At 49.1% G+C, this 23,847-nt stretch overlaps 1 protein-coding gene across 2 annotated transcripts; it reads right to left on the reverse strand.

Moving 5' to 3' along the window:
- Positions 1 to 4,679: 4,679 nt before the first annotated feature.
- On the reverse strand, positions 4,680 to 23,847 carry Tie1 (tyrosine kinase with immunoglobulin like and EGF like domains 1). 2 transcript variants are annotated; one of them, XM_003462519.5, is made up of 23 exons: positions 23,685 to 23,845; positions 20,588 to 20,905; positions 20,404 to 20,514; positions 18,854 to 19,009; positions 18,563 to 18,694; positions 18,271 to 18,411; positions 17,954 to 18,082; positions 16,908 to 17,053; positions 16,521 to 16,665; positions 14,296 to 14,454; positions 13,959 to 14,096; positions 13,457 to 13,753; positions 12,672 to 12,962; positions 12,209 to 12,399; positions 9,713 to 9,923; positions 9,445 to 9,555; positions 9,061 to 9,251; positions 7,937 to 8,050; positions 7,756 to 7,826; positions 6,453 to 6,493; positions 6,275 to 6,371; positions 6,067 to 6,166; positions 4,680 to 5,130 (listed from the first exon to the last, which is right to left on the reverse strand). In XM_003462519.5, exons 1-23 carry the CDS (start codon positions 23,740 to 23,742, stop codon positions 5,059 to 5,061), a joined length of 3,420 nt encoding a protein of 1,139 aa, XP_003462567.2. In that variant the 5' UTR covers positions 23,743 to 23,845; the 3' UTR covers positions 4,680 to 5,058. The 2 variants fall into 2 exon arrangements, with proteins under 2 accessions (XP_003462567.2, XP_063092401.1); XM_063236331.1 differs by lacking the exon at positions 18,563 to 18,694 and having other exon boundaries at positions 23,685 to 23,847.

The raw sequence follows: 23,847 nt of genomic DNA on the forward strand, positions 1-23,847 counted from the left end.
AGCATTAGTCCTAATGGAGAGAGCTGCAGAGGCCCAATCCAGTTAGCCACCTGCCACCTGCCCCTTGTCTTGTACCTTCTGTGAGATGTCCTGGCCCTGAGCAGCCCAAACTTGGATTACTATATTTTCTTATAGTCCTGAATCTAAGCAGTCCAAGCAATCCTGGCCTGCTGCTGAAAGAGGAGGGCCAGCTCCACCACAGCCAGCTTCTGTTTTGTCCCAGGGTGGACCTGAGGTGAGATAAGAAGATGGACAGCCCCTGGGAGGAGCCTGAGCTGCCCAGAGGGCCCTGCAGGAAATCACCCCTTCCAAGGGGTTGGGAGGGGAGCAAATGACTCAGGGCTGCCTGGCAGGAGTTCCTTTTCCGATGCCAATAGGGCTGAGGTGAGGCCCCCTGGATGAAGAGCCCAACCAGGTTTGCCTTTCCCAGCTGCCCGCCTCATGAGGGTTTCCTTGTCTTTCCCCATCACTTCTCTGGAAACAAGTTTGTGCTGCTGGGCTGGTCTCTTGCTCCAACACTGCCCAACCCAGGCCTTCTCCTGTGAGAAAAGAGTGAAGCAGTGTGAACTGAAGCTCGAATGGGGTGGGGCAGACCAGGCTGGCAATTTATGACTGCTCCAAGCCTGTGGGTACACTCCTGGGTCCTTAGAGTGCCACAGGGGGAATGTGTTGGGGGAGGGTACCTTTGAGGTGTCACCTTAACTCATATGTAGTATGTGGTCAGTGTTACTGGCATTGAATTTGGAAGTGTGCAAATCTAGCCCTTTCTCACAAGCAGCACACTACTGTGCCCGAGAGAAACTCGAGCCAGCATATGAAGGTTTGAATACCAGCCTCACCACTTAGTAGCTGTCAGACTTTGGTTAAGTTACTTAGCCCCTTTGTGCCTTCCTCTTTCGTAAAACAAAAATAATACCTACTTAACACAGTTGTTGAAGATTGAATTAATACATGCAAAGTGCTTGTGAGAGTGCCTGGCATTTAAGCACCAGGTACATATTAGTTGTTTTTATTCTTTAGTAACTGGCATCAATCCAGTTATATAAACAGGCGCTTGGCAGTAACCCTGGGCTCCACTCCCATGGCTAACACCTGCCCATTCTTCTTTCCTGAGTTTTTTTCCAGATCACCTCATTTGCCTCACCATTACATCTCTTGCACTCCCAGAGGAGATTTATATACTCTCAGAGCAGTCTTGCACTGATATCTTTTACCTCTACTTGTTTTTTTGAAAACAGCTTTACTGAGATATAAGTCACATAACATACAATTCTCCCATTTAAGGTACATGATTCAGTGATTTTTAATCTATTCACAGACATGTATGACCACAGTCAATTTTAGATCTTTTTAAAAAAAATCACCTCAAAAAGAAATCCTGCACCTGTTACAATTCAGCCTGTTGTCCCCACAACTTCCTCCCAGCCTTAGTTAGGCAACCACTAATCTACTATCCCTATACAGACTGTAGTCCTATTACTCAACTTTCATATAAATGAAACACAAATACATGTATTTTTTTTAACTGATACTGTTTTTTTCCCCCTTGGTACCAGGGATTGAACTCACGACCTCTTGCTTGCAAGGCAGGCACTTATGCCACTTAGCTAAGTCCCAGCCCCTTGTAGCTTTTTATGACTGGCTTCTTTCATTTGGTATGACATTTTTAGGGTCAACCACAGTATAGCATAATGGTATGAATACATGAATCTATGAAGTAATGGCTGAATAATATTCCATTGTATGAAGATACGGTATTTATGTATTCATCTCTGTTGGACATTTGGATTGTTTCTTCTTTTTTATTTTGAATGATACTGCTATAAATATCTGTGTACAAGTTTTTGTGTGGACTTACATTTTCACTTCTCTTGGTGTACACTTAGGAGTGGAATTGTTGGATCTTACAGAAGCTCCATGTCCTCATCTTAGTAGTGTACAAGAGTTCCAAACTCTCCTTCCCAACATTTAATCCTTTTTAAAAATCATGGCTATCTTTCAGGATGAGTGTGAAGTAGTATCTCACTGTAGTTTTGATTTGTATTTCCTGATGTACATATTTGGAGACATGTCCATTTAGGTCTTTTCTCATTTTTAATAATTGGATTAGCTACCATTTTATCATTGAGTGATAACACTTCTTTATATATTTTAGATACAAATCTATTTTATGGTATATGATTTGTATTTTCTCCCATTCAGTTGTTGTCTTTTTACCTTCTTAATAGTGTCATTTAACACTGTATGCAAAAAAGTTTTCAATTTTGATGGGTGAGTTTGTCTGTTTTTAATTTTATTTACTTGAACATTTACTCTCAATGATATGCACTCTTCCTTCCTTCCTTCCTTCCTTTCTTCTTTCTTTTTATTTTTTGAGACAGACCCTTGCTATATAGTTCAGGCTGGCCTTGACCTCACTGTGTAGCCTAGTTTAAGCCCAGCTTAAACTTGTGGTTGTTCAGCTTTCATCTCCCAAGTGCTCGGATTATTGGTGTGTATTATATGCCTGACACCCCTATGTTTATAGTTTTGGTTCTTGTATTTTGATCTTTGTTCCTTTTTGAGTTAATTTTTATATTGGTAGTCATTTGATTCTTTTGCATGTGGCTATCTGCTTGGTACCATTTGTTGAAGAGACTGTCTTTCTTCATTGAGTGGCTTCATTAAAATTCAGCTGACCAATGACATGAGATTTAGGTAAGAACTTTTAGTTCTACTCAGTGAACTGTCTTGATTTTCATTGCTTTGAAAAAGAATTGTGAAATCTGCAAATGTGAGCCTTCTTTGTTCTTCTTTTCCAAGATTGTTTTGGCTGTGTTGGGTTTCTGGTGATTTCATATGGATTTAATTTAATTAATTAATTTATTTTTGATTTTTGTTTTTCTAAGACAGGGACTCACTATGTAGTCCAGGCTGTCCTTGAACTCCCTTTGTACCTCAGGCTAGCCTTGAACTCCTGGTGATCCTCCTGCCTCAACCTCCTGAGTGCTGGGATTATAGGCATATGCCCCTACACCTGGCCTTCTATATCTATCTCCTTAATAGTGCCTCTAAGGCCCAGCACAGCCTGGCACATCTGGCTTTATGACTCTCATACAGCTATATTCACCTTTTGCTGCAATCATGTGCAACCATTAGCAGCTCCTGGACAACCAAATTATGATATTTCCTGTGCTACAATCTCTTCCACTGGTGAATTTCTGCTCCCTTTCTATGGCCCAGGTTAAAATATCACTTTGGGTCCCCTCTCTTGCTTATAGCACACACCATTATTTTGTTGTCTTCCATTCCACAGAATGGTTTTTAAACCCTCACATCTGAGACTATGCCTCTGCTGTGAATATGTCTCTGATTTTGTTCCAGCAAATTCCATGTTCTCCATTGCACATAACCTTCCCTTTATTCAAATTAATTTCTGACTCTTGACTTTATCCCTATGTTCCACTCATCCCATTCTGTCCAAAAAAGATCTAACACTTGACAAACATCCCACATCTGTATATAATATTGTCAGATGATACTTACTGAGCACGTACTAGCTACCAAACCCAATGCTGTGGAAAATGTGCCTGTGAGATCTCATTTGTTTATTGTCATTTTTCATAGGACAAAGTGGAATCTCAGAGAGGTTAAGTGACTTGACTAAGGCTACACAGATAATAAGCGGTATAGAAGGGACTTCAACACAGGTTTGTATGATTCTAGGATCTGTGCTTTTAAAGGTAGGGTTTTTTTGTTTTTTTTTTTTTTTTGATCGGTACCGGGGATTGAACTCATGACTGCCTGCTTGCAAGGCAGGTGCTTATGTCACTGAGCTAAATCCCCAGCCCCTAGGATCTGTGTTTTTAATTTGTTGTGCCTTCTGATTCACTGAAAAAAAATATGTGAAATACAATTAGTCTTGTTTCTCAAAGACCAGTGAGAGGGAAATCAGAGGCCAGGCTTGAAAAATCCAGAGTTAGCGAGTAAGACCACTGTGGAATGGTGTGGAACTAACTTTCAAGATAGAAAGCAAGAGGGGCTGGGGATTTAGCTCAGTGGCATAAGTGCCTGCCTTGTAAGCAGGCAGTCATGAGTTCGATCCCCAGTACCGATAAAAATGAAAAAGACAAAAAAAAAAAAAAAAAAACAAGATAGAGAGCAAGAGCCCAGGAGAGGATCACCTCCAAGAATACTGAGACCCAGAAGAAGCAAATGGACACAACTCACTAAAGTTGAGAGTAGCCTCTGCTTTCCTTTTTTTGGGAAATAAAGCTACCAAGCCAGGAAAGATTGCCTAGAGACATAAGGACAATGACAAAGGCAAGAGGAACTCAATGTAGGCCAGAATCTGCCTAGTATGTCCATTTAAGCAGAGACTGGGTGCTAGCCAATAGTGGCTTGGAAAGTGTTTGGACAGAGTAAAGACTCCTAGGCTGGAGCTACTCAGAGACAGGAGAAACATGAGGATGCTAGAGACCAAGGAGAGGACTGGGGAAAACTGGTCTTGTGATTGACACAGAGGTGAAGGCTAGCAGCGTACGTGTCAGATGGGTTCTCCAGAACACCACCATGATGGGATAGGCAACCTTCACTGAGGGCTTGGGCAGTGTGTCTGTACCTGGGAAGTTTAGATTCCCTTTTACATTGAACTGTTTTCCTAGGTGGACCAATGTTAAAAGACAGACACTGGATGCAGCTTCTTAGAGCATTCATTTATTCATTCATTCGTTCATTCATTTATTCATTCACAAGGCAAGCAACTGAACAGGACATGTTAGTGGTGTGCACGTGGAAGAACTGAAGTAGGGGTTTGCATGTGGATCCCGGTCCCCCTATTCCTGGATCCCCTTTTCCCCCTTAAATTAAAAAAAAAATCCTTGAGACAGTGTGGGTCAGAGGCTAGAGGGATCCAAAGTCAAGACTGGAAACCATGGGGCTAGGGATTTAGCTCAGGGGCCTAAGCGCCTGCCTGGCAAGCGCGAGGTCATGAGTTCGATCCCCAGTACCAAGAAAAACAAAGATTGGAAACCAGAGTTTGCTCCGGCCAGCAGAGCCAGGTTCTTGTGAGATGGTGACTCAGGCCTCTTCAGCTGTGGCATCAATGCCCGCGTAGGTGAAGTTCTCAAACAGCGACATGTTTACGTAGGCCTGGGGACAGAGTAGTCTTAATGGGAGGCAGAGTGGTTCTTACCAGTTCAGCAGGGCACTGTGGGTATCAGACCATATTCTGAGGCCCTAGACACAGTTGTTAGGTGCGGATTTTTCATGCACTCATAAATTGCTTGCTCATTCATCCATTCATTCACTTATTCATCCATTCATAAGACTTTTTTTGAGACAGGATCTCATTATGCAGTTCAAGCTGGCTTTGAACTTATTTTGTAACCCAAGTTGGCTTCAAACTTGCAGTGATCCTCCTGCCTCAGCCTCCTGAGTGCTGGGATTACAGGTCTGTGCCACCACACCTGGCCAAAAGGCTATTGTTGACGATTCACTCACTTACATGTTTATTAGATCATTCCATACAATAGTTAATCATTAATTCATATGAAAAACTGTTTTTATATTTCCTGATTGTGATATGTTTTTTCATATGTATTTATATGGTAATTCATTTGTTCCCATGGTTATTAGATTCAGTTATTGAATCATGTATTTACTCATATTATTGTATTAGCCATTCAACGATTCTACTCATTCGCTCAAGACTTTTCCTGTATCATCACTTGCCATCCATCCTTGGCTAGTGACTATTCATGTATTCTGCTCTTGTTCTGTGCCAAGTAAGGCTAAGTGTCTCAATGAGAAAGGGCTGATGCTGTCCACTGAGGAGAAGCAAGCAGCTTGGGACTGCAATCTGGGCTGGGGAAGGGGTCTACCGTTGGGACAAAGTAGCAGCCATCCTCTAAGAGTGCGATGGGACCTGGGACTAACCCAGCTGAGACTGCAGAGTGGGGCTAGGCCCAGGATGAACTGTGGTGATCATCCCAATTGGGGAGTATGGTTGGGCAGGGGGGTGGGGCCAGCAGACACAGAAGCTGTGGCCTGCAGCTTCCAATAGTCACTGTCCCCCAGCCACCTCACCTTTCTGGCTTCCAGCATGCGGCCCAGCTGCAGTGCGATCTGGGCAAAGGGGGGCCGCTCGTAGGGACGGTCCCGCCAGCACTGACGCATCAGCTCATACCTGTAAGACAGACAGACAGGGACAGCTGGGGTGCTGGAGTCACAGGGCTTGCAGTGGGGGTCACCCATCACAGGAATGAAATGCCAAGCTAGAGGTGAGGTGACTTACACTTCATCATCACAGTTTCGAGGCTGCTCCATGCGGTAGCCCTGAGGCAGCTTCTCATAGAGCTCAGCGCAGGTCATGCCACAATAGGGTGTGCCTCCTGCAGGAGACCACATGGCTCCCTCAGTCCAGTGCCCCACTGGTGGGTGGGAGTGCTCTGGGGAGGGGAATGGGGACTCACCAAGGCTCACTATCTCCCAGAGGAGGACCCCAAAAGACCAGCTGAAACAAGAAGGACGCACTTGGTTACCCTCTAGTGCATCCCAGCCCAGTGGTTTAGCCCCCACCAATCCAGGATGTGCGGCCCTTCCCGGGCCCTGCATGTGGCTGCTCTGCAAAGGTGTGGCCAGCTGCTGTCTTGGCTCCACTGAAGTTCCATTGTAGGTCCTGAACTAACATTTTTATTGCACACTTGCTATGGTCTAGGCACTGTTAGTTCATTTAACTGTCACACGGACCCTTTGAAACAGGTTTATCATTATCTCATTTTATAGATAAAGACACCGAGGCCCCAAGAGGTTAACTAGTTTGCTCTAAGTCACATAGAAATAAGAGGCAGAACAGGGATTCAAACCCAGATATTCTCCCTTCAGAGCCCTTGTTCTCAGCTGTATCTCACACTGTAACCTCTGTACAGGTATGCATCAGGACTAAAACCTAGGTAGAGGGTTTGAGCTGGGGAGAGCATTTAGGGAATCTTGGGGCAGAAGCAGGAGCTTAAGTATGTGGTCCTCGGAGGGGCAGTCAGTGTGGTGGACAGTGAGCAGAGAAGACACAACAAAGGGCTCATGGCCAGGGCAGGACAGGACAGGAGACAAGTCTGATAGACTGAGTAGATTAAATTCAGACTGATATGGACAGTGCTGAGGAGAGAGGAACAGGAGTGATAAGATGGTCATTTTGGTAGGGTTGGGCACAGTGGTGCACACCTGTAATCCCAGCCTTCGGGAGGCTGAGGCAGGAGGATCACTAAGAGTTCAAGGTTAGCCTGGGCTACATAGTAAGTTCAAAGCCAGTCTGAACTACATAGTGAAACCCTATCTCACAAAAACAAAGCAAATAAAAAGATGATTGTCTTGGGTTGGCGAGCACACAGGAGGAGTCTGGGAAGTCAGGGGGCCATGACCCTACCCTTGAGAGAGGAAGATGAGAGCACTCCTGAGTGTTCTGTGCAACTACCCCAGAGATTACCCACAGCACTGCCAAACTCTCCAAAGTACCTCTCTGTGTCTGCCCTACCTAATCCTATCCCTGAAACACCTACAAACACAAAACTTTATTCCAGCACCACCCCATCTTCCCTCTAAAATGCTGGATGATACCAAGGTACACTCAGGACCCCCCCCCCAAGTCACACTGGATCACATTCAGTGATGCTCAAGTTGTACCTGTGTCAACCCAAGATGTTTCTGAGCTGTGCTTAGCTTATGTCTTGTGTGATCTTTGTGGACTGAATCCCTACCCCTTCCCACCACTGCACTCACACATCACTCTTGGTAGTGTAGACGCTGTAGTTCAGAGACTCAATGGCCATCCAGCGTACAGGGAGACGCCCCTAGGAGAAAATGGGTTTGGAGGATGGGGTGTGAAGAAAGGGCTTGTGTGGGTTCTGGGTGAGGGCAGGGCCAAGCAAGGCCCTGACCAGGAGGCTTCAATGAGACTTGCCATTGTCTTCTTCACATACACCTCTTCCCCCCTTGAAAGGCCAAAGTCTGCAATCTTGGAGGCCAGGTTCTCTCCGACAAGCACGTTTCGGGCAGCCAGGTCCCTGTGGATGAACTGCAAGCAGGGCAAGAAGTCAGGGAAGAGGAGGATGAGGGCACCCAGTAAAGGGTCTGGCCCCAGTTCTAGTCTACATGGGCACCCTGGATGCTTTCAGGAACCCTTTCTTCTTTTTCTAACCCACTGATGCCTGAATCTTGCCTCTGTTGAGGTCTGTGTGAGAAAAATTAGTGTTGAATCTCATGCGCTCCTTCCTGTGCCTGGGCTATGGCCAAGTCCAGGCTGTGTCCCTCTCCCTGGACCACAAGAGCCACACTGCACTTCCCACTTTCTGTGCTCTCTACCCCTTTTTCTCTCCCTCTCCTTCTCCCTTGACTGCTGAAGACCAAAATGACCTCTCCCCTGAGCTACAGTTCTCCTCCACCCCGCTCCTTTCTCAGAGACCTCTCTTCATTAGTCCTTCCCTCTGCACTGGTCCCTGCCCCATTGCTTTCAAAAGATCTTAAAACCTGACGACCTGTCAAATGTCTTCTCTCAGTCTTGTGCTCTCCTCTGAGAGCTGCCCTTTCCCTCCTTGAATTAGGAGGTTCCCAGACAGTTTCAGGACTTGCCCTCCCTGCGTGGATCTCCTTAGCCTTAACGTTTGACAGCTCACACATTGATAATCCCAGAGAAGATGATAATAATCCCCTCCTTCTATCACATTTTATTCCCAATGATTACCTTTAACCTCTCCCACAGATCTCACCCACTCCTTCACCATTAGAGTCACCATCTTGTGGTGACAACTTCCACAGTGCTGTCTTGGGCCCAGGCCTTTCTCCTGGAGAGTACAGTGTCCACGCAGCACCTCCACCAGAATGACCCTCAGCTACTTCAAATACAGCCTCTTTGGTCCTGCCTCTCTCTCATCGTCTGCTCCTGTCGTACTATATGTGCACACCCCCACCGCAGCCGGGACCTTGGGGTCACGTCCTCTCTTCTCACCATTCCTTGATCCCTACACCTGGTCAGAGTCTGCTATTTATCGTGCAATGGAGCCCAATCACTGCTGCATTCACACACACCTGCTTCTCACTCAGGTACTGCATGCCATTGGCTGCATCACTGGCAAAGCGCAGCAGCTGTCGGGAGCTGAGGGTGGAGGCCGTTCCATGCTCTCGGGCAAATGCTGGGTCAGTCTCCAATACCCGGCTCTTCCGCAGAAAGTCCAGCAGGTTCCCATAGGGGGCATATTCGATTGCAATATACAAGTAACCTGGGAGGTGAGGGTGATACAGGGTCATGATTTAGACACTGGCTGTCAGAGGTAGGAATAGATGCCTAATGGTAAGAAATGGCAGGCCTAAAGCATGGAGGAGAACTGTGGCTCCCCAAAAGCCACTAAAGTGGTGGTAATGATGGTTGATGATGGGGATCTAGAAGAGGTAAGTGACAAGGTGAATGCTCACCGCGGTTCTCACAGGCCCCCAAGAGGTTGATGATGTTTGGGTGATGCCCCAGTTTGCATAAAACTTCCAGCTCTCCAGCAAAGTCACGATGATCATTTTCAGAAGCATACTCTGTGTAAAGAATTGCATGTCACTATTTCCAGAAATAACTCTGGAGAGAAGGTATGGACTGGTAAGGGCTGAGTTTAGACACTGGTAGGAGCCTGGTGGGGCCTGGGCTCTGGGACAAAGGAGAGCGTTGCCTTGGGTCAGTGTCACTTCCAGAGACCTTTAAGCATCTTGATGGCTGCATTCATCTTGAGTCCATCCTTCTTGATCATGGCCCGGATGACTTGGCCGAAATTCCCCTCCCCAATGAGGTCTTCAAAGGTGATGTCTTCCCACTCCAGTACTGGGTAATTCAGGGGCTCAGGCTGTGGTTTTGGCCGTCGGGTCAGTGTCAAGGTCCCGGAGCTGAACTGTAGGATGGTCTCCTCACCCTTCATGGGATGGGACAAGTGGGCAGACCAGTCCACACAAGATATGGGGGCAGAAGAAGACACAGACAGGCATACAAAGCAAAGGTTCAGCAATTAGAGAAATGGGCCTAAGGCACCCTAGCAGTGAGCTGGGGACAGACCAATGGACAAGAGTTTATACTGAGACAGAATCATAGGCAGCAGAGCCACAGGTGGGTCAATAGGTGGACAAATGTCCAAGAAGAGAAATAGCATGTCAGCCTAGCGTGTGGGGTTCTAGAAGACAGAACAGGCCTTGTAGGTAAGTTGCTAAATGTCACGATATGGTATAATGGAAAGGTGATATTATAACAGCAAAACAGAAGGGGGCTGGAATGACCAATGATAAGAAGCAATGAGCTTCCCATTGTCATGCTAATCCCTGGGACTGCTACCTTAGATTGCTGGGAGCGAGTGGAGTTTTCTTCCCCACTGCAGAAGGAGCAGGGGTCATCCCTGTCCACCCACTTGGTGTCTAATCATCATTCTTAGACCAGGCCAAGTTTAAACTCAGCAAGATCCTAAGAGAGAGGAATGCCCTGTTCCCTGTGATGTGTCAGATGTGGTCCTCCTAGGAAGGACTGGTAGCAGGAAAAGGAAAGAGTTGAACAGGACCAATATAACTGAAGATGGACTCTGCTAGGTCTTTCTAAGAGAACTGGTGCCCAATTGATGGGCAAGGGCCGAAGACACAGGTCACATGGATTCACATGAAGCATGGATAGGTGAAGGTATACTTTAGAATGTACATGTGTGTTCTGTGGCTGCACATATATACATGTATCCACATGCACTTGACAGCCCAGAAGTGCCAAGACACAGGAACACACATGCATTGAGAGCACATACATAGATACACCCCATATATACACCTGGGCAGCACATGTGCATGCATGCCCACACACTTGTATAGACATAAATCTGTGTGCAGACACACCTGGCCGGGATATATCTTTTTTGTTTCTTTTTTACTGCTGAGGATGGAATCCAGGGCTTCATGCATGCTATGCAAGCACTCTACCACTAAGTTATGTCCCGAGACCCTGGGGACATGACTTGTGCGAGGGTAATGTGTGTATTACAGGCTGCTTTCTCATGGCCTTCCCTCAGCATTTGTCCCTATTGCCCTCCCCCACCATGGCAGTGGTGGCTTTCTGTGTGCACTGACCTCATAGGGAAGGACAACACAGCCAAACAAAGAAGTCAATTGAGTCTCTGGATAGATTTTTTTTTTAAAGGCACAGCAGAGACAGCCTTGGGTACTGACTGGGCTTTCTATCACAAAGGTCAGTCCTTGAGAGAAAAGAGGTTTTTTTCTTTTTCTTTTCTTTTCTTTTCTTTTTTTTTTTTTTTTTTAATGCCAAAGCATGGCTCTAAATATCAAGAGCCCAGGTGTGGAAACCCAAGGTAGAGTTCCTATCCTTTTTTTTTTTGTCTTTTTATCAGTACCGGGATCGAACTCACGACTGCCTGCTTACAAGGCAGGCGCTTTTGCCGCTGAGCTAAATCCCCAGCCCCTTAGAGTTCCTATCTTAAGTGACAACAGTGGGGAAGATTTCAGAAGAAGCAGGACTAATGGGACAGTCAGATGTGACAAGATGAGGTAACAAGGATCCCCACCTCTACCTCTGAGAGTGTGCACTACGGGGGAACAATAACCCCAAATGGGTTGGCAGGGAAGCCTAGAAGAGTGGAGACAGGTGCTGCTGTGGAGGTACTAGCCTGGTACAGTTCTAGAGGGGTAGAGCCGGCTGTACCCTGGCTGTGGCCACAAAATACACTGTCCTCCACAGGTTACAGGAAGCACAGGGCTTAGAGTCTCCCAGAGGGAGCTCTAGGATTTGCAAGGGTGGAGGCTGGAATGAGGTGCTCACTCTCTTCACCATGTCATCCCCTTCACCATAGTCCTCAGCTAAGAACATCCTGGAGGAGACAGGGAAGAGGGGCAAGGGAATCCCAAACTGACTGTACCTGAGCCTGAAATTGCCCCTGCTAAAATACAGACAAAACTGAGCCCTGTTCAACTAGAAATAGTAAATATTCTACCAGTAATATAAATGGGCTCACAAGTGAAGTTTAGTTCTAGAGAGATAAAATCATATTTTGAACCACTGAATGTGGAGTATAGTTTTATAGCATAAACATGTGTGTACACACATAGTGTGCTTGTGCATGTCTAGGTGAGAACATAGTACTTGTGCATGTCTAGGTGAGAACACACACACACAGGGCCTTGCACATGCACCCCAGGGGTCCACATCACTGACCGACCCCGACTGGTAGGTGAAGGTGCGTCTCCGATGCAGACAGCTCCTGCGGATGCACACTAGGGCCAAGAGGGCAGCCAGGATGGTGAGGCAGGTGGCAGAGATGGAGCCCACGACGGCCAGGACCAGCTGCTGATCCAGGCCTTCTTCAGCTGCCCGGCTCTCTTGGACTGGGCCCTCGCTCTGCAGCCCTGGACACAAAAGGGTGGGGATGCCTACGTCAGGGAACCCAGGGGTTACAGTGTGGTCCCAGAGAAAGAATGGAGATATAGGAAGATCACTTTGTCTGCACGATGGAAGGAGCCAGGAAAGAAGCAATTCTCAGGACTAGCATTCTGAGATGGGAAAGGTGAGGGCTATGGCATTTGTTGGTAGGGGCCTGAGATACCTTAGCTCCAGGTAGTGGGTGAGGAGAAGGAAGCACATGCTGTGACTCGTCCCCAAGCCCAGGCCAACCTCTTACCATTGCCCAGGGTGGCCTCTTCTACTGTGTTGCTCCAGTCGCCCAGGCCCTGAACGCTGGCCCGCACACGGAAGAGGTAGCGTGTGCTGGCATTGAGGCCACTGACAATAGTGTTGGTCTCTTCGGGCCTGTCCACATCCATCCACAGTGGGTCTCCTGAGCCCCCGGCCACCTGTACCTCCACAATGTACTTGGATATAGGCCCAGATGGAGCTTCTGGACGTTGCCATGTCAGCTGGATCTCAGAGTCTGAGAGGGCATGGGCTTGGAGGTGTCGTGGTGCTGGAGGCCCTGGGGAGAGGGAAATGGGAAGGTAGAGCTCAGATTAGACCAGGCTGTGTAGCTGTGGGATCACATAACTCTGCTCTGTAGGCCCCAGAATGGCAGCCAGTGTGTCACCTTCCTCTTTCCATACACCCTGCCACTGACCTCTTCTTCAGTCCCAGGCCACTTTCACCCTAAACCTCTGGATCTCTTTATTCACCTTGTATCCTAAGTGTTCCCTAGGTCCTCCATATTATGTGTTCCCCAAGCCCTAGGTCCCCACCATTATCCTTGTTTCTCCACATAAACCAGGACCTAGTGATGGCATCCCCCACCCCACGTGTTCCTAGTGACCTTTGTCTTTCAGGTATCCCCTATGTTTCCTGTGTCCCATGTCCTTTGTGATGCCCATTGTACGTCCTGTCTATGTCTACCCAGTCTCCTGAAGCCTCCTATGTCTCCTGTGTCCTTGTGTACCCATCCCTCCTCCTCCCCAGCCTGTCAACCTGCCCTGTGCCTACCGCTGGCAGGCAGAAGCACGTGTGCAGGGGGTGAGGCAGGGCCCAGGAGAGTGCAGTGATAGAGCCGAACATCCAGATGGTAGTGGGTGCCAGGTGTAAGTCCAGTCAGGACAGTGGAGCGGGCCTGGGGGGATGAGACATTCTCCCGCCGCTCCTGTCCTCGTGCCCCGTTCCATAGACGCAGCAGGAAACCATCACCCACCAGTGGCCCGGGCCCCGAGGGTAAGGACCAGCTCACTCGCAGCCGATCAGGGCCCTCCACGTGCCAGCCCTCCAGCCATGGCTGCAACAAGGGCTCTGGGGCCAGAGGTCAGGGGTCAGAGAAGTCCACTGGGTCCTCGGAGCTGAACAGAATGGTGATCCCTAGTGGCCAGGATGGGACAACCTCCAAAGGGAGAGGCAGGAGCCCAGGGGTGGTGGTGATAGTAGATAAGACATAAAAACCCTGAGTGGACAGGACAGTAATCCCCAGGGGAAAGGAAGGGCTGACTCGGCCTCTCACCAGGACAGTCTGTGGTCATGAGGGTGGGAGGCCCCCAGGCCCCTTCTCCCCCTTCTCCTGGCCGGCTCAGTTGCACACGGACGCTGTATCCTGTCTTTGGCTTCAGATTCATTAACGTCACATTCTCGCTGGGGTCCACTAGGGTCGGGGAAAGCACACACATCACTCAGTCCCAGCCGCGTCTGCTGCCACCCTCCTCTCTTCAGCCCCTACCTCCATTCTCACCTTATCCCTTCACCATACACTCACTACTGTCCTCCTCCAGCTCTTTCCTCCATTCTTACTTTATCCCTCACTGTACCTACACCCCTGCCATCCCTAGTTGTCTTCCACTTACCCATAATGGCAGACCAGCCCACGGTGCTGTCCTGGGGCCGATAGTGCAGGCGAACAGAGGAGATGGGTCCATCCCCAGAGAACGAGACCAGTGGAGAGACCACAAGCTGGCGGCTCTGCTTGGCCAAGAGCCGAGGTGCAGCCAGAGGCACTGGGGGCACTGCCAGAAGACTCAGGGTAAGGCATTGCCCATAGGTCTATCCTGAACTCAGAAAAAGAGGAACACTTTGTGCTTTGGGCGTCTTTGTTTAGATATGGGACCTTCCGGATAAGGGTGTACTAAATGGAGTGGTCAGGGTTCAGGGAGGAGAATTTTTGTCCTGGAGAAGCCTTGGGCACAGAATTGGCAGTATTAGATGAGGGAGGAAATGATAAGGCCAACAGGGGTTGGTGAGAGCACTCAGTCCATGAAGTAGGGGACAGGTAGAAAGGCTAGAACCCAAGGCAGGGAGACATCCTGGATGTCACCTGCTTGCTGCCCTTACCCCATCATTCACCACTTTCTGTCCCTGCTCTGCCCCTGGTGCTTCATAAGAATGACTTCTAATTCTTTCAACTGATTTTAAGCTGGGGCTCATCCTTAGGGTATAAATAAAGAAACTGAAGCTCAGAGACTTTGAATAACTTGCCTAAGAATACACAATTCGGAGAGTTTGAATTCTGGTCACCTCAAATTAAATGATTCTGCCTCAGTTTCTGCCCCTGACTTAACTCCATGGTCACTGTCCCTATTCTGGCCTCAGATTTTTCTCTCCAATGCATGAATGCTTTCACAGGTTCCCTTGCCTCTTCCAAATACTTACCAGACTGACTTTCTAGGAAGGAAAGAAGGAATGAATCAAGGAAAAAAGAAAGGTCATCTGTCTGGTTATGGTAGATGCAGAGCTGTGAGCTGAAGGAACACCCAGCAGCAATGAATATGCCAAGAGGAGGTACAGATCTCAAAGGAGGCGAAGGTACAGTTTGGATTCTGAAGAGCCCCTTGTGACTTTGCTTCACATAGAGGCTCTGGCTTTAGGAGGTAGCTTTATAAAAACACACCTCTGAATCACACACGGTTAACTTCCATACCGGCTCCAGTACCAGACTCCACAGAATGCCTGCTTCTTGGAGGCCTTGGTTCAGGGTGGTACTGGGGGCAAGAGGCTTCTGGCTGAAGATCACATGCAGGAGAAGGGCGTGACATCTTGGGATGAGATGCCATGTTACATACTAAGAGTATTCACTGGTGCACACTGAACAGTGTACTGTGCCAGATCCCAGACCCCGTGCCGACAGTTTACCACATCTCCTGCTCTAGCCCTCACACCAGCCCTATGTAGTAAGTGCTACTATTCCCATTTTATAGAGAAAAGAGCTTCCAGAGCTTCGGTAATTTACTTAAGGAGCCAGGGATGTAGCTCAGCAGCACAGTGCCTGCCTGGCAAGCATGAGGTCCTGGGTTTGATTCCCAGGACCAAAACAAAACAAAACAAACAAGCACCAAGTAAATCTTCCGAAAGTCATGGAGCCAGGAATTTTAGAAACAGGGTTTGAAACCCCTTGTCTGGATTCAAAGCGTGAGTTGGGACGTAAGGAAAAGCTGAAAGTAGAGGGGCTAGTAGGGTGGGGTGGTGAGGAACCCAGAAACTGAATGTAACAATAAAAGAGAGGACAGTGACAGGTAACGTTTGCATGGAGGAGATAGATCAGAAGCAGAGGAAATGGGACCCCAGGTGGCAGGAGGTAAACTGCTCAGGTTTGAGGTGCTGAGAAGGTAAAAGGATACTTGGTCCAGGGAGGAAGTGTTAGCTCTGAGCACTTCCTTCCTTATTCACCTGGCAGACTCCTATGCATGTGTCACCTCTGCATAGTGAGCAGGTCACCCTTGAACTTCACACCCCTGTGGACACCTGTTCTTGCTCTGGTTAACTCGAAAGCAGGAAAAAGCATACCAGAGGCAGAGTTAAAGGCATATTGTACCTGTGGTGGGAGACTAGATGAAGTTAGAGTGTGACCCCAATTTCTGGGTCTTGGGATGTTCTTTTTAGGTGGGACTGAGCTATGTTCTAGCCTTCATACTGCCTAGCTTCAACTTCTGATTGACCACAAGTCCTCTTTGCCTGGAGCTGGGCTGTAACCTGAGATGCCTTTGCCATTCCTGCTTGGACTGGACTCTGAGAAGCATCAGAGATAATGCCTTCTCCACTCATTATCCAGCCTCCAAGAGCCTAAGGCATCACTGACCTTTGACATTGACCTTGAAGCGCTGGCTATCTTGGCCTCCAGAGGTGGACACTCGGCACTCCCAGAACCCGCTGTCCCCAAGAGCCAAGCGGGGTACCTCGAACTCAGCTGTGGTTTTGTCTGGCTCCACAATGGCCTTGGTGGACTAAGAGAGACGAGGAGAGGGGATAGAAAACAAAATGTGTCACCCTGAGGCAGATACAGGCATCCATGTAGAATGCTGGAGGGACAGAGGCCCAAAGGCAGCCATCATCAACCAGCCTCATGCCATTTAAGCCATGACCAGGTCAGTGAATAGAGTCTGCATAAAGTTCTGAGGGGTAAAGGTCTGAGCAATTGTAAAGCTGGAGGAATAGGGGAAGGGACTTAGCAGTCATTGCAGCTGACCTGAAGCACGGTGCCATCTGGCTTGCGTAGCTCCATGCTGCCCCGTACTGGGAATGGGTTCCCTGCAGCGGCACAGTGGATCCGGGGCATTGTCTCTAAGTTGAACTCCAGTTCTGAGGCGACATTAAGGATCTGGGGGATTCGGTCTAGGGAGAGACAGGACACTCATTCTGGAGCTTACATGGGGCACACACATGACCGTAACCTCCACTGTGCCCCTTGTCCCATGTGCTGCCTTTTAGTGGAGGCACCACCATATTTCCAGTCACACAAGCTTGAGCATCAGAAAAGTCCTGTATGCATCCTCCATCAGCTGGCCCACCTGCCACACCTCCTCAAACACACTTTCTAATACCCTGTAATGCTAGAAAGCAGGCCCCTTTCTATTCTCACAGCCAGAACACTGCTGAGGCTTCATTTGTTTCTGATGCTCAGCCACAGATGTTTGCTTCTGTGCTCTGTCCAGCAGTGAGAGGTCTGACCACCTTGTAGTCCTTCAACAGTTCCCTCTTGTCCCTATCTTGCTAAGTTAGACCCCCTGGTCTGTTATAATTTAACCTTTTCTGACCATTCCCCCAGTTCAATCCCCCTTCTCTTTCGCTGCCCTGCTACCTAAGCCAGAGACTCAACTCCTGGGCTTCCCCTATAGTCTCTGTCAGTGTTTTCTCTATTGTCCTCCATATCCAATTGCAGATCTCATCTCCTTCCAGAAGCCTTTCCTGACTCTCTCTCACATGGTCAGGGGCTTCCCCCTGGGCACTCTTGCACTCGGGCTGTCACCCTCAAAGCTATGGAGCACTCGTGCTCTGTATTCCTTGAGAGTAGGACATGGGCCACAACAGGGAAAGGAGGGTAAGACGCCTCCAAACCAAGGAGATTCATTTGGTGGAGGCTGACTTCTCTTTTTCTCTTTTGTATTTTTACCGGTACTAGGGATCGAACTCACGACCACACGCTTGCAAGGCAGGCACTTATGCTGCTGAGCTAAATCCCTAGCCCTGGGGCTGACTTCTCTTGAGAGGTCACAGAGTCCTGGATGCTTTTACCTGACTTCTCGCAGTGCACACCATGCCACCCAGAAGGGCAGACACAGCCGCTAAATCGATCACAAGTGCCACCATTTTGACACTGGCACTGGAGGTGGCAATCAGCTCCAAAATGGCCAGGGGCACAGGCTGGGAAGAGAAGAGGCGTGGTTAGAAGGGGTAGGTCGGGCGCATAAAGGCGTGGGTGGGGCATGCCTTGTACAACAAGCTGAGCTTAGTGGGGCACTGGTCAGGTGACTGTAGAGGGCTTGGTGTGTAAGTCAGTGGAGTGAAGGTTCTGGGCCAAGCTTGTGGCATGGAGGGAGGTTGATTCATACCTTCCTGGCATTGGCTTCCTCTCCAGCCAGACCCACAAGAACAGCCATAAGGGTCTGGGAGGCAGAAGGTGAGGCCCCGACATCCTGATGTACCTGGACACTGCTCCTGGCAGCTCTGTCCAAAACGGCCCTCTCTGCAAGCTGAAGGGAGGGTGTGTGGATGAGCCTGTTGATTGCTAGGGTCTAGGACACAGCCCATACCCTCATACCCAAGCTCCATCCCTAATGTCCTAGGATCTTTACCCCGGCAGGCAGCCTTTTATGCCTGGGTCTCACTTTCCATCCCCCTTACCCTGTTCACAGCGGCTACCAGTGAATCCAGGGGGGCACACGCACTCGCCATCATAGTCATGGCAGACACCACCGTGCAAGCAGCCTGGGCATTCCTTGACACAGCCTGGTCCCCAGCGCCCAGCCCCACAACCTGGAGGAAAGTGTCTTTAGCAGCACAGCTTCCCCGACCTGTCCATGGCTGCTGAAGATTGGGGTAGCTCTGGGACCCTGGGAATCCTGGGGCCTATAGGAAGTGCCCATAGAACTCTCAGCTTTCTATACTACCCCAACCTCTGCCTTTGTCTCTGACCCCGCACGATGAGCCGAAAGAAGGCGCTTCCCAGGGGGCTGGCTTCCAGGTAGGTGGCACTGTAGATGCCGCTAGATGATGGCTGTGCATCTGGGACCAGAAGCAGGAACCGCCCATTCTTGGCCTCCTGCCAGTCCTGGTTATGGAAGTAGGATCCTGGGTGGGGGTACAAATAGGTCAGGGGCCTCAGTGTCACAAGAGAACTGATATCACCTCCCTTGGCCCAAGTCACATGGATATGCCCCATGTATAGTGATCAGACCTATGAAAGATAGGAGATGCTAGTACTCAATCAGAAAATTGAGAAAAATACTCTTTCTGCTCCACAAACCATTCAGGAAGCCCTACGTCCATTTGTTCCACCTCATCCTCTTTCTAAAGCTGCCCACTTTTCCCATATCCAGTGCCACCATCCTTGCCCCAGTCCTCTATGGCCCCTTTCCCGGGCACTTTACCTCCACCTTGGTCTCACATTTGGCACCAAGAGAGATTCTTTTTTTTTTTGTTTTGTTTTTTTGTACCAGGAATTGAACTCAGGACTTTGCACTTGCCAGGTATACGCTTATACTGCTGAGCTATATCTCTGGCCAACAAGAGAGATTCTTATACATAGATACCTTAGTATTTCCCCTGATTAACCTCTTACAGCTCTCTTTGTGCTCAGGGCAAAATTCATCTCCTCAGCATGTTGTTTTCATCAGGTAGATCCCTGCTGAGCTCCCAAACCCCATAGTTCTCCACACCCTCTCTGATTCTTCGTAACATTCCTGAATTCCTGAATTGCTTGTTTCTCTTCTATCAGCATCTGGTATTTCAGCCCTCCTGCCTTTTCTTGTCAGTTTCCTCTCCTGGAATGCCCTTCTTTCTTTGTTTGGCTCCTGTGTCTTCCCAGTTCCCCTTTGGGCATAGTTCAGGTGGCTCTTTCTAGTGTTCTGGCTGCACAGAAACTAGTAACACAGCCCTTCCTGCCTCCTTCCACATTTCCCATCAGTTCAGGTGGCCTGTAGCCTGGAAGAAAACTTTTGGGTGTCAGGTAAGGGTCTTCTCTTAGGATCCCATAGAAGCAAACCAGCAAAAGTGGGTCATGAGGCAAGAACCACATGGGCAGGCGCAGACAGGGTCAGGGTGAAGGCAGGCATGGGATGGAGATCCAGGGGTCTGCCCTAGGCTTCACCACATCTGCTCTGGTATCAAGGATCTGTGCTGGGCAGGACTCCTGGGCCTATCGTGGGCATTTTGCTACTGGTTCTCTTCTTCCCCTTAGAGACTATGTTTCTCTTCCCAAGTAGGTTATATCCTGCTAGCTCCGAAGGGAAGAGTCAAAGATGACTCTTAACATAGTACTTAAGGAGGTATCTGACTAAGGCTTCTGGTCTTCTGAGTACAGATCCAGATATGAAATGAATCCAAGTGCATCCCCTGGTCCTGGCCCAGGAAACAGAAGAGGTCCTAGAGGTTGGCAGGAAGGTTACTTGTGTGAATCAGGGTAATGAGGTCAGAGGTGGCCATGGAAATGCTAGGTCCACCGTCCAACCAAATGCCCCTCTTACCATTGTTCTTCCAGATCACATCTGTCTGCTTCTCCTTATGCACACGCGCAGAAAGCACAGCGGTGTCACCTTTGTTCACTGTGTGAGTGACCTTGTCTGGAAGCAGGTGGGCTGTGGGTGTAGGGTGGGGGTTAGTGGCCAGAGCATTGTCAGCCTGCGACCCCCTTCCTGCAGCCAGACTCACCCCCGGGGCTGTTGTGAACGTAGACCACTCGAGAGCGCCGCAGCCCGGTGCCACCCACGCAGGAAAACACACCCACCAGGTCTGAGGGCTTGGAGAAGCCTCGAAGCGTGACCTGGTGTGAGCCGTTATGTGCCAGGCGCAGGGGCTGCCCAGACGAGAGGGTACGCACTATGCTGTTGTCCTTTTCCAGCAGCAGGGGTGGACTCCAGGCGTCAGAGCCCCTCCCCACCCCGGCCTCTCCGGACACGCAGGTCAGAAAGAAACGCTGGGGGTCGGTGAGGCGCAGGTTGGCCAGCAGCGTCAGGTCAGCAGCAGCACCTGGGACCGGGACATCAGTGACTTAATTGCAAATCCAGCTGACACTCTGACTCCAGAGCCCCTGGTTCTAGGCCTCTGAGCTTACTGGAGAGGCTGTTCAGAGAGCCCCCAGCCTTCACTCCTCCTCCTTTCCCTGCCACGACCCACAGACCCCATAGGCACTTCACTTTATCATCCCTTCCCATCCTTTTGATCCTGCAAGAATGAAAACAAGAGCGCAAATCCTTTGCTGGCTTCTCCTGCCAGATGGCTTCCCGTTACAGCCTGGCCTTCAGAGGGAATGATCTATGTTTCCTCACTTCATTCCCTGGCAGGCCCCTTTCCTGACTCCTCTCTAAAAGTGCTGTGCGGAGGTAGCCTGGAACCGCTTCTCCCTGACCCCACCATGAGGCTGCAGGCTAGGACCACCATCCAGACCTGAAGCTTCTTGTAGGGCCTTTCCTTGTCCTTATAGAAACCTGAGAAATGTTTGTTGTGGTATTATTTAAGGTGAGCCTGTAGCAAAAATGAAGCTGGCCCTGTCTGGCCCAGACAGGAGGGCAGGCCAGGATCGAGATGGGCAGACACAGACACAGATGGGTCTTGGTCTTTGTCTTCCATGGGCCTACTGCCTAGTGGGAGGGAGTCATGATCAGAGCTTCCAGATGCAGGGTGCTGCACATGGGAGTCCTGTGCAGCAGAGAGGGGCGTTGTCTAAGCCAGCCTGGGGAAGGTGAAGAGGGAGCTGCTTCCTAGCAGAGTAAGCTTTTGGTTGAGCAGAAGAGGGAGAGACGGAGGTCAGGGGCAGGGGAAGGGCAGTTTAGGCAGGGTAAAGTCTTGGAAAGAAAACTGATGGTGTAGAGAGGGGCTGTCAAGTTGATGGGACTAGAGCACAAAATGTGTGCCCAGGGTGGCAGAGATGAAATGGAGCCAATTCCAGGCCAGACTGGGGGCAGTGCAACTGGCTTGCCTAAGCTCCATGATTCCAAGCTCTCCAGACCCCTGCTTCTTGGTCCCTGCCTGTTAACCGTTGTCAAGCAACTAATTAATTCAAAGACCACTTAGTTAATATCGTTCGAAAGTCTACCATGCATAAATGAAGCTGGAATTTCTGGACTGCCTACCAGATGCCAGCACCTTTTTTTTTCCCCTCACCTACATCCTCATGACCTCCAGTGAAGCTGATATCCTTTTATTTTATAGACGAGGTAATAATTATTTTATAGGCTTCCTTGAGTAAGCGCATCCACCTTCTTGGCTTTAACAATCACATCTGAGTCAGTAACCCCATGATGGCCTTCAGCTTGGACCTGCATTTCCACCAGCTTTTCCCAAACCTGTTTCTCTCCTGTACTCCCTGACTCAGTATATGGCACCTGCCCCCGAGACACTGTGGTGTCATCCCGTACTCCTCCTGTCGTAATCCATGTTTATTGGATGTCAGTTAGGCACTGAGCACTCACCGTACCTTCTCTCATTCTATTATCCTGACTCTCCCGGGATGTGGGTGTTGATTAGCCTTACTTTCTGGCCAGGGAACAAAGACTCAGAGAAGTTAAGCAACTTGCCCAACGTCATAACATTAGTAACTAGCAAGGTGGGTTGTTTGATTCCAAAATCCATATTACTAAGCTTTGTGTTGGCTACCCTAACCAGTCATAATATCTCCAGGTTATTTCCTAAACGTTTCTTGACTTCATTGTCATCTCCCAAGCCTGCATTTGTTCAGTCCCCGGCCCAACTTACCTGGAGCATCCCAGCAGCACAGGCTCCTTCCCCTACCCATCCTTTATAGAAATCTATCTGAGGCTCTAAACCACCCTGTGACTGTCTTGCTTACAACCTCCTATGACTCCCCATTGCCATTAGGGTAACGTACATACTCCTGAACCCCTTCCTGCCCACAATGCCCCTCCAGCTGCTTTCTCTGCAGGGGCTGTTCCTTCACCTCTCTGAGACTTGCACTTAATGTTCTAGCCACCAACCTCTTAGTGAAATCTTTCCTGGCTCTATATTTGTCCATTACCCAAGCCCCTTGCACCTATCTCTATTTAGCCTTCATCTTATGTCCTGTGTTCCCACATTAGACCACGAACCAATCAAAGGCACCTCTGTGTTCTGCCCTCCGACCAGCAAATGAAGGAATCAGTCCTTCCATGCAGAAATTCCTTCCATGTGCCACGTCCTATGCCAAGCACTCCATATACATTGTCTCATTTAAACTCCACATCAGCTGTCGGCAGTGATGATTGTTAAAACCCATAGGCCTAAAGGTTGCCAGTCTCTCAACTAATGGACTGCCGTCAAAGCTCAATAGACATTTTCCCCTGGACCAGTGAGGCCCTCCCCGAAGATGTCCCAGGGATCCTTTAAGGGCTGCTTTCCTCTCCTCCTCTAGTCTCTGGCTTCAGTGATTTGTAGTATGTGACTCAGTTTTCGTGGGTCTGGTCTCAATTTTTGGTGGACCACAGTGATGGCAGTGATGATAGGGTTTCTCTTTTTTTTTTTCCTCCCAATTATTTTTTTATTGCGTTAAAACATATATTACCTAGAATTTAGCCTCTTAACCAGTTGTAAACATACAGTTCGGTGTTGTAGAATCACCCATAATAGTATGCAAACATTCCCAGCATCCATCTCTAGAACTCTTTTCATCTTGTAAAACTGAAACTCTGGACCCGTGAACCTGGATTTTCCTAGCCCCTGTGTGTCTCTGTGATATGATGGGGTTCCTCCAGGAGGGAGTGGAATCAGGGCCTTGGGGCCTGGGAATGGGATATGGGGCTCAAGGAAGACTTACGGACATCAGAAGCCAGAAGGAAAATGGGGAGCAGGAAAGGGAGCCCCAGCCTGACCATACTCCGGAGGCTGACGCAGGCCAGTCAGGACCAGCTGGGCCTGGGGTTTGCTGTGGATCTGAGTGCGCTGCCAGTGCCGATCAGTGTGCTCTGGGCTGAGGAGGA

This window comes from Cavia porcellus, unplaced genomic scaffold (genome assembly GCF_034190915.1).
Source record: "Cavia porcellus strain 051 isolate PalLab524CR breed Dunkin Hartley unplaced genomic scaffold, mCavPor4.1 scaffold_25, whole genome shotgun sequence".
Taxonomy (NCBI): Eukaryota; Metazoa; Chordata; class Mammalia; order Rodentia; family Caviidae; genus Cavia; species Cavia porcellus.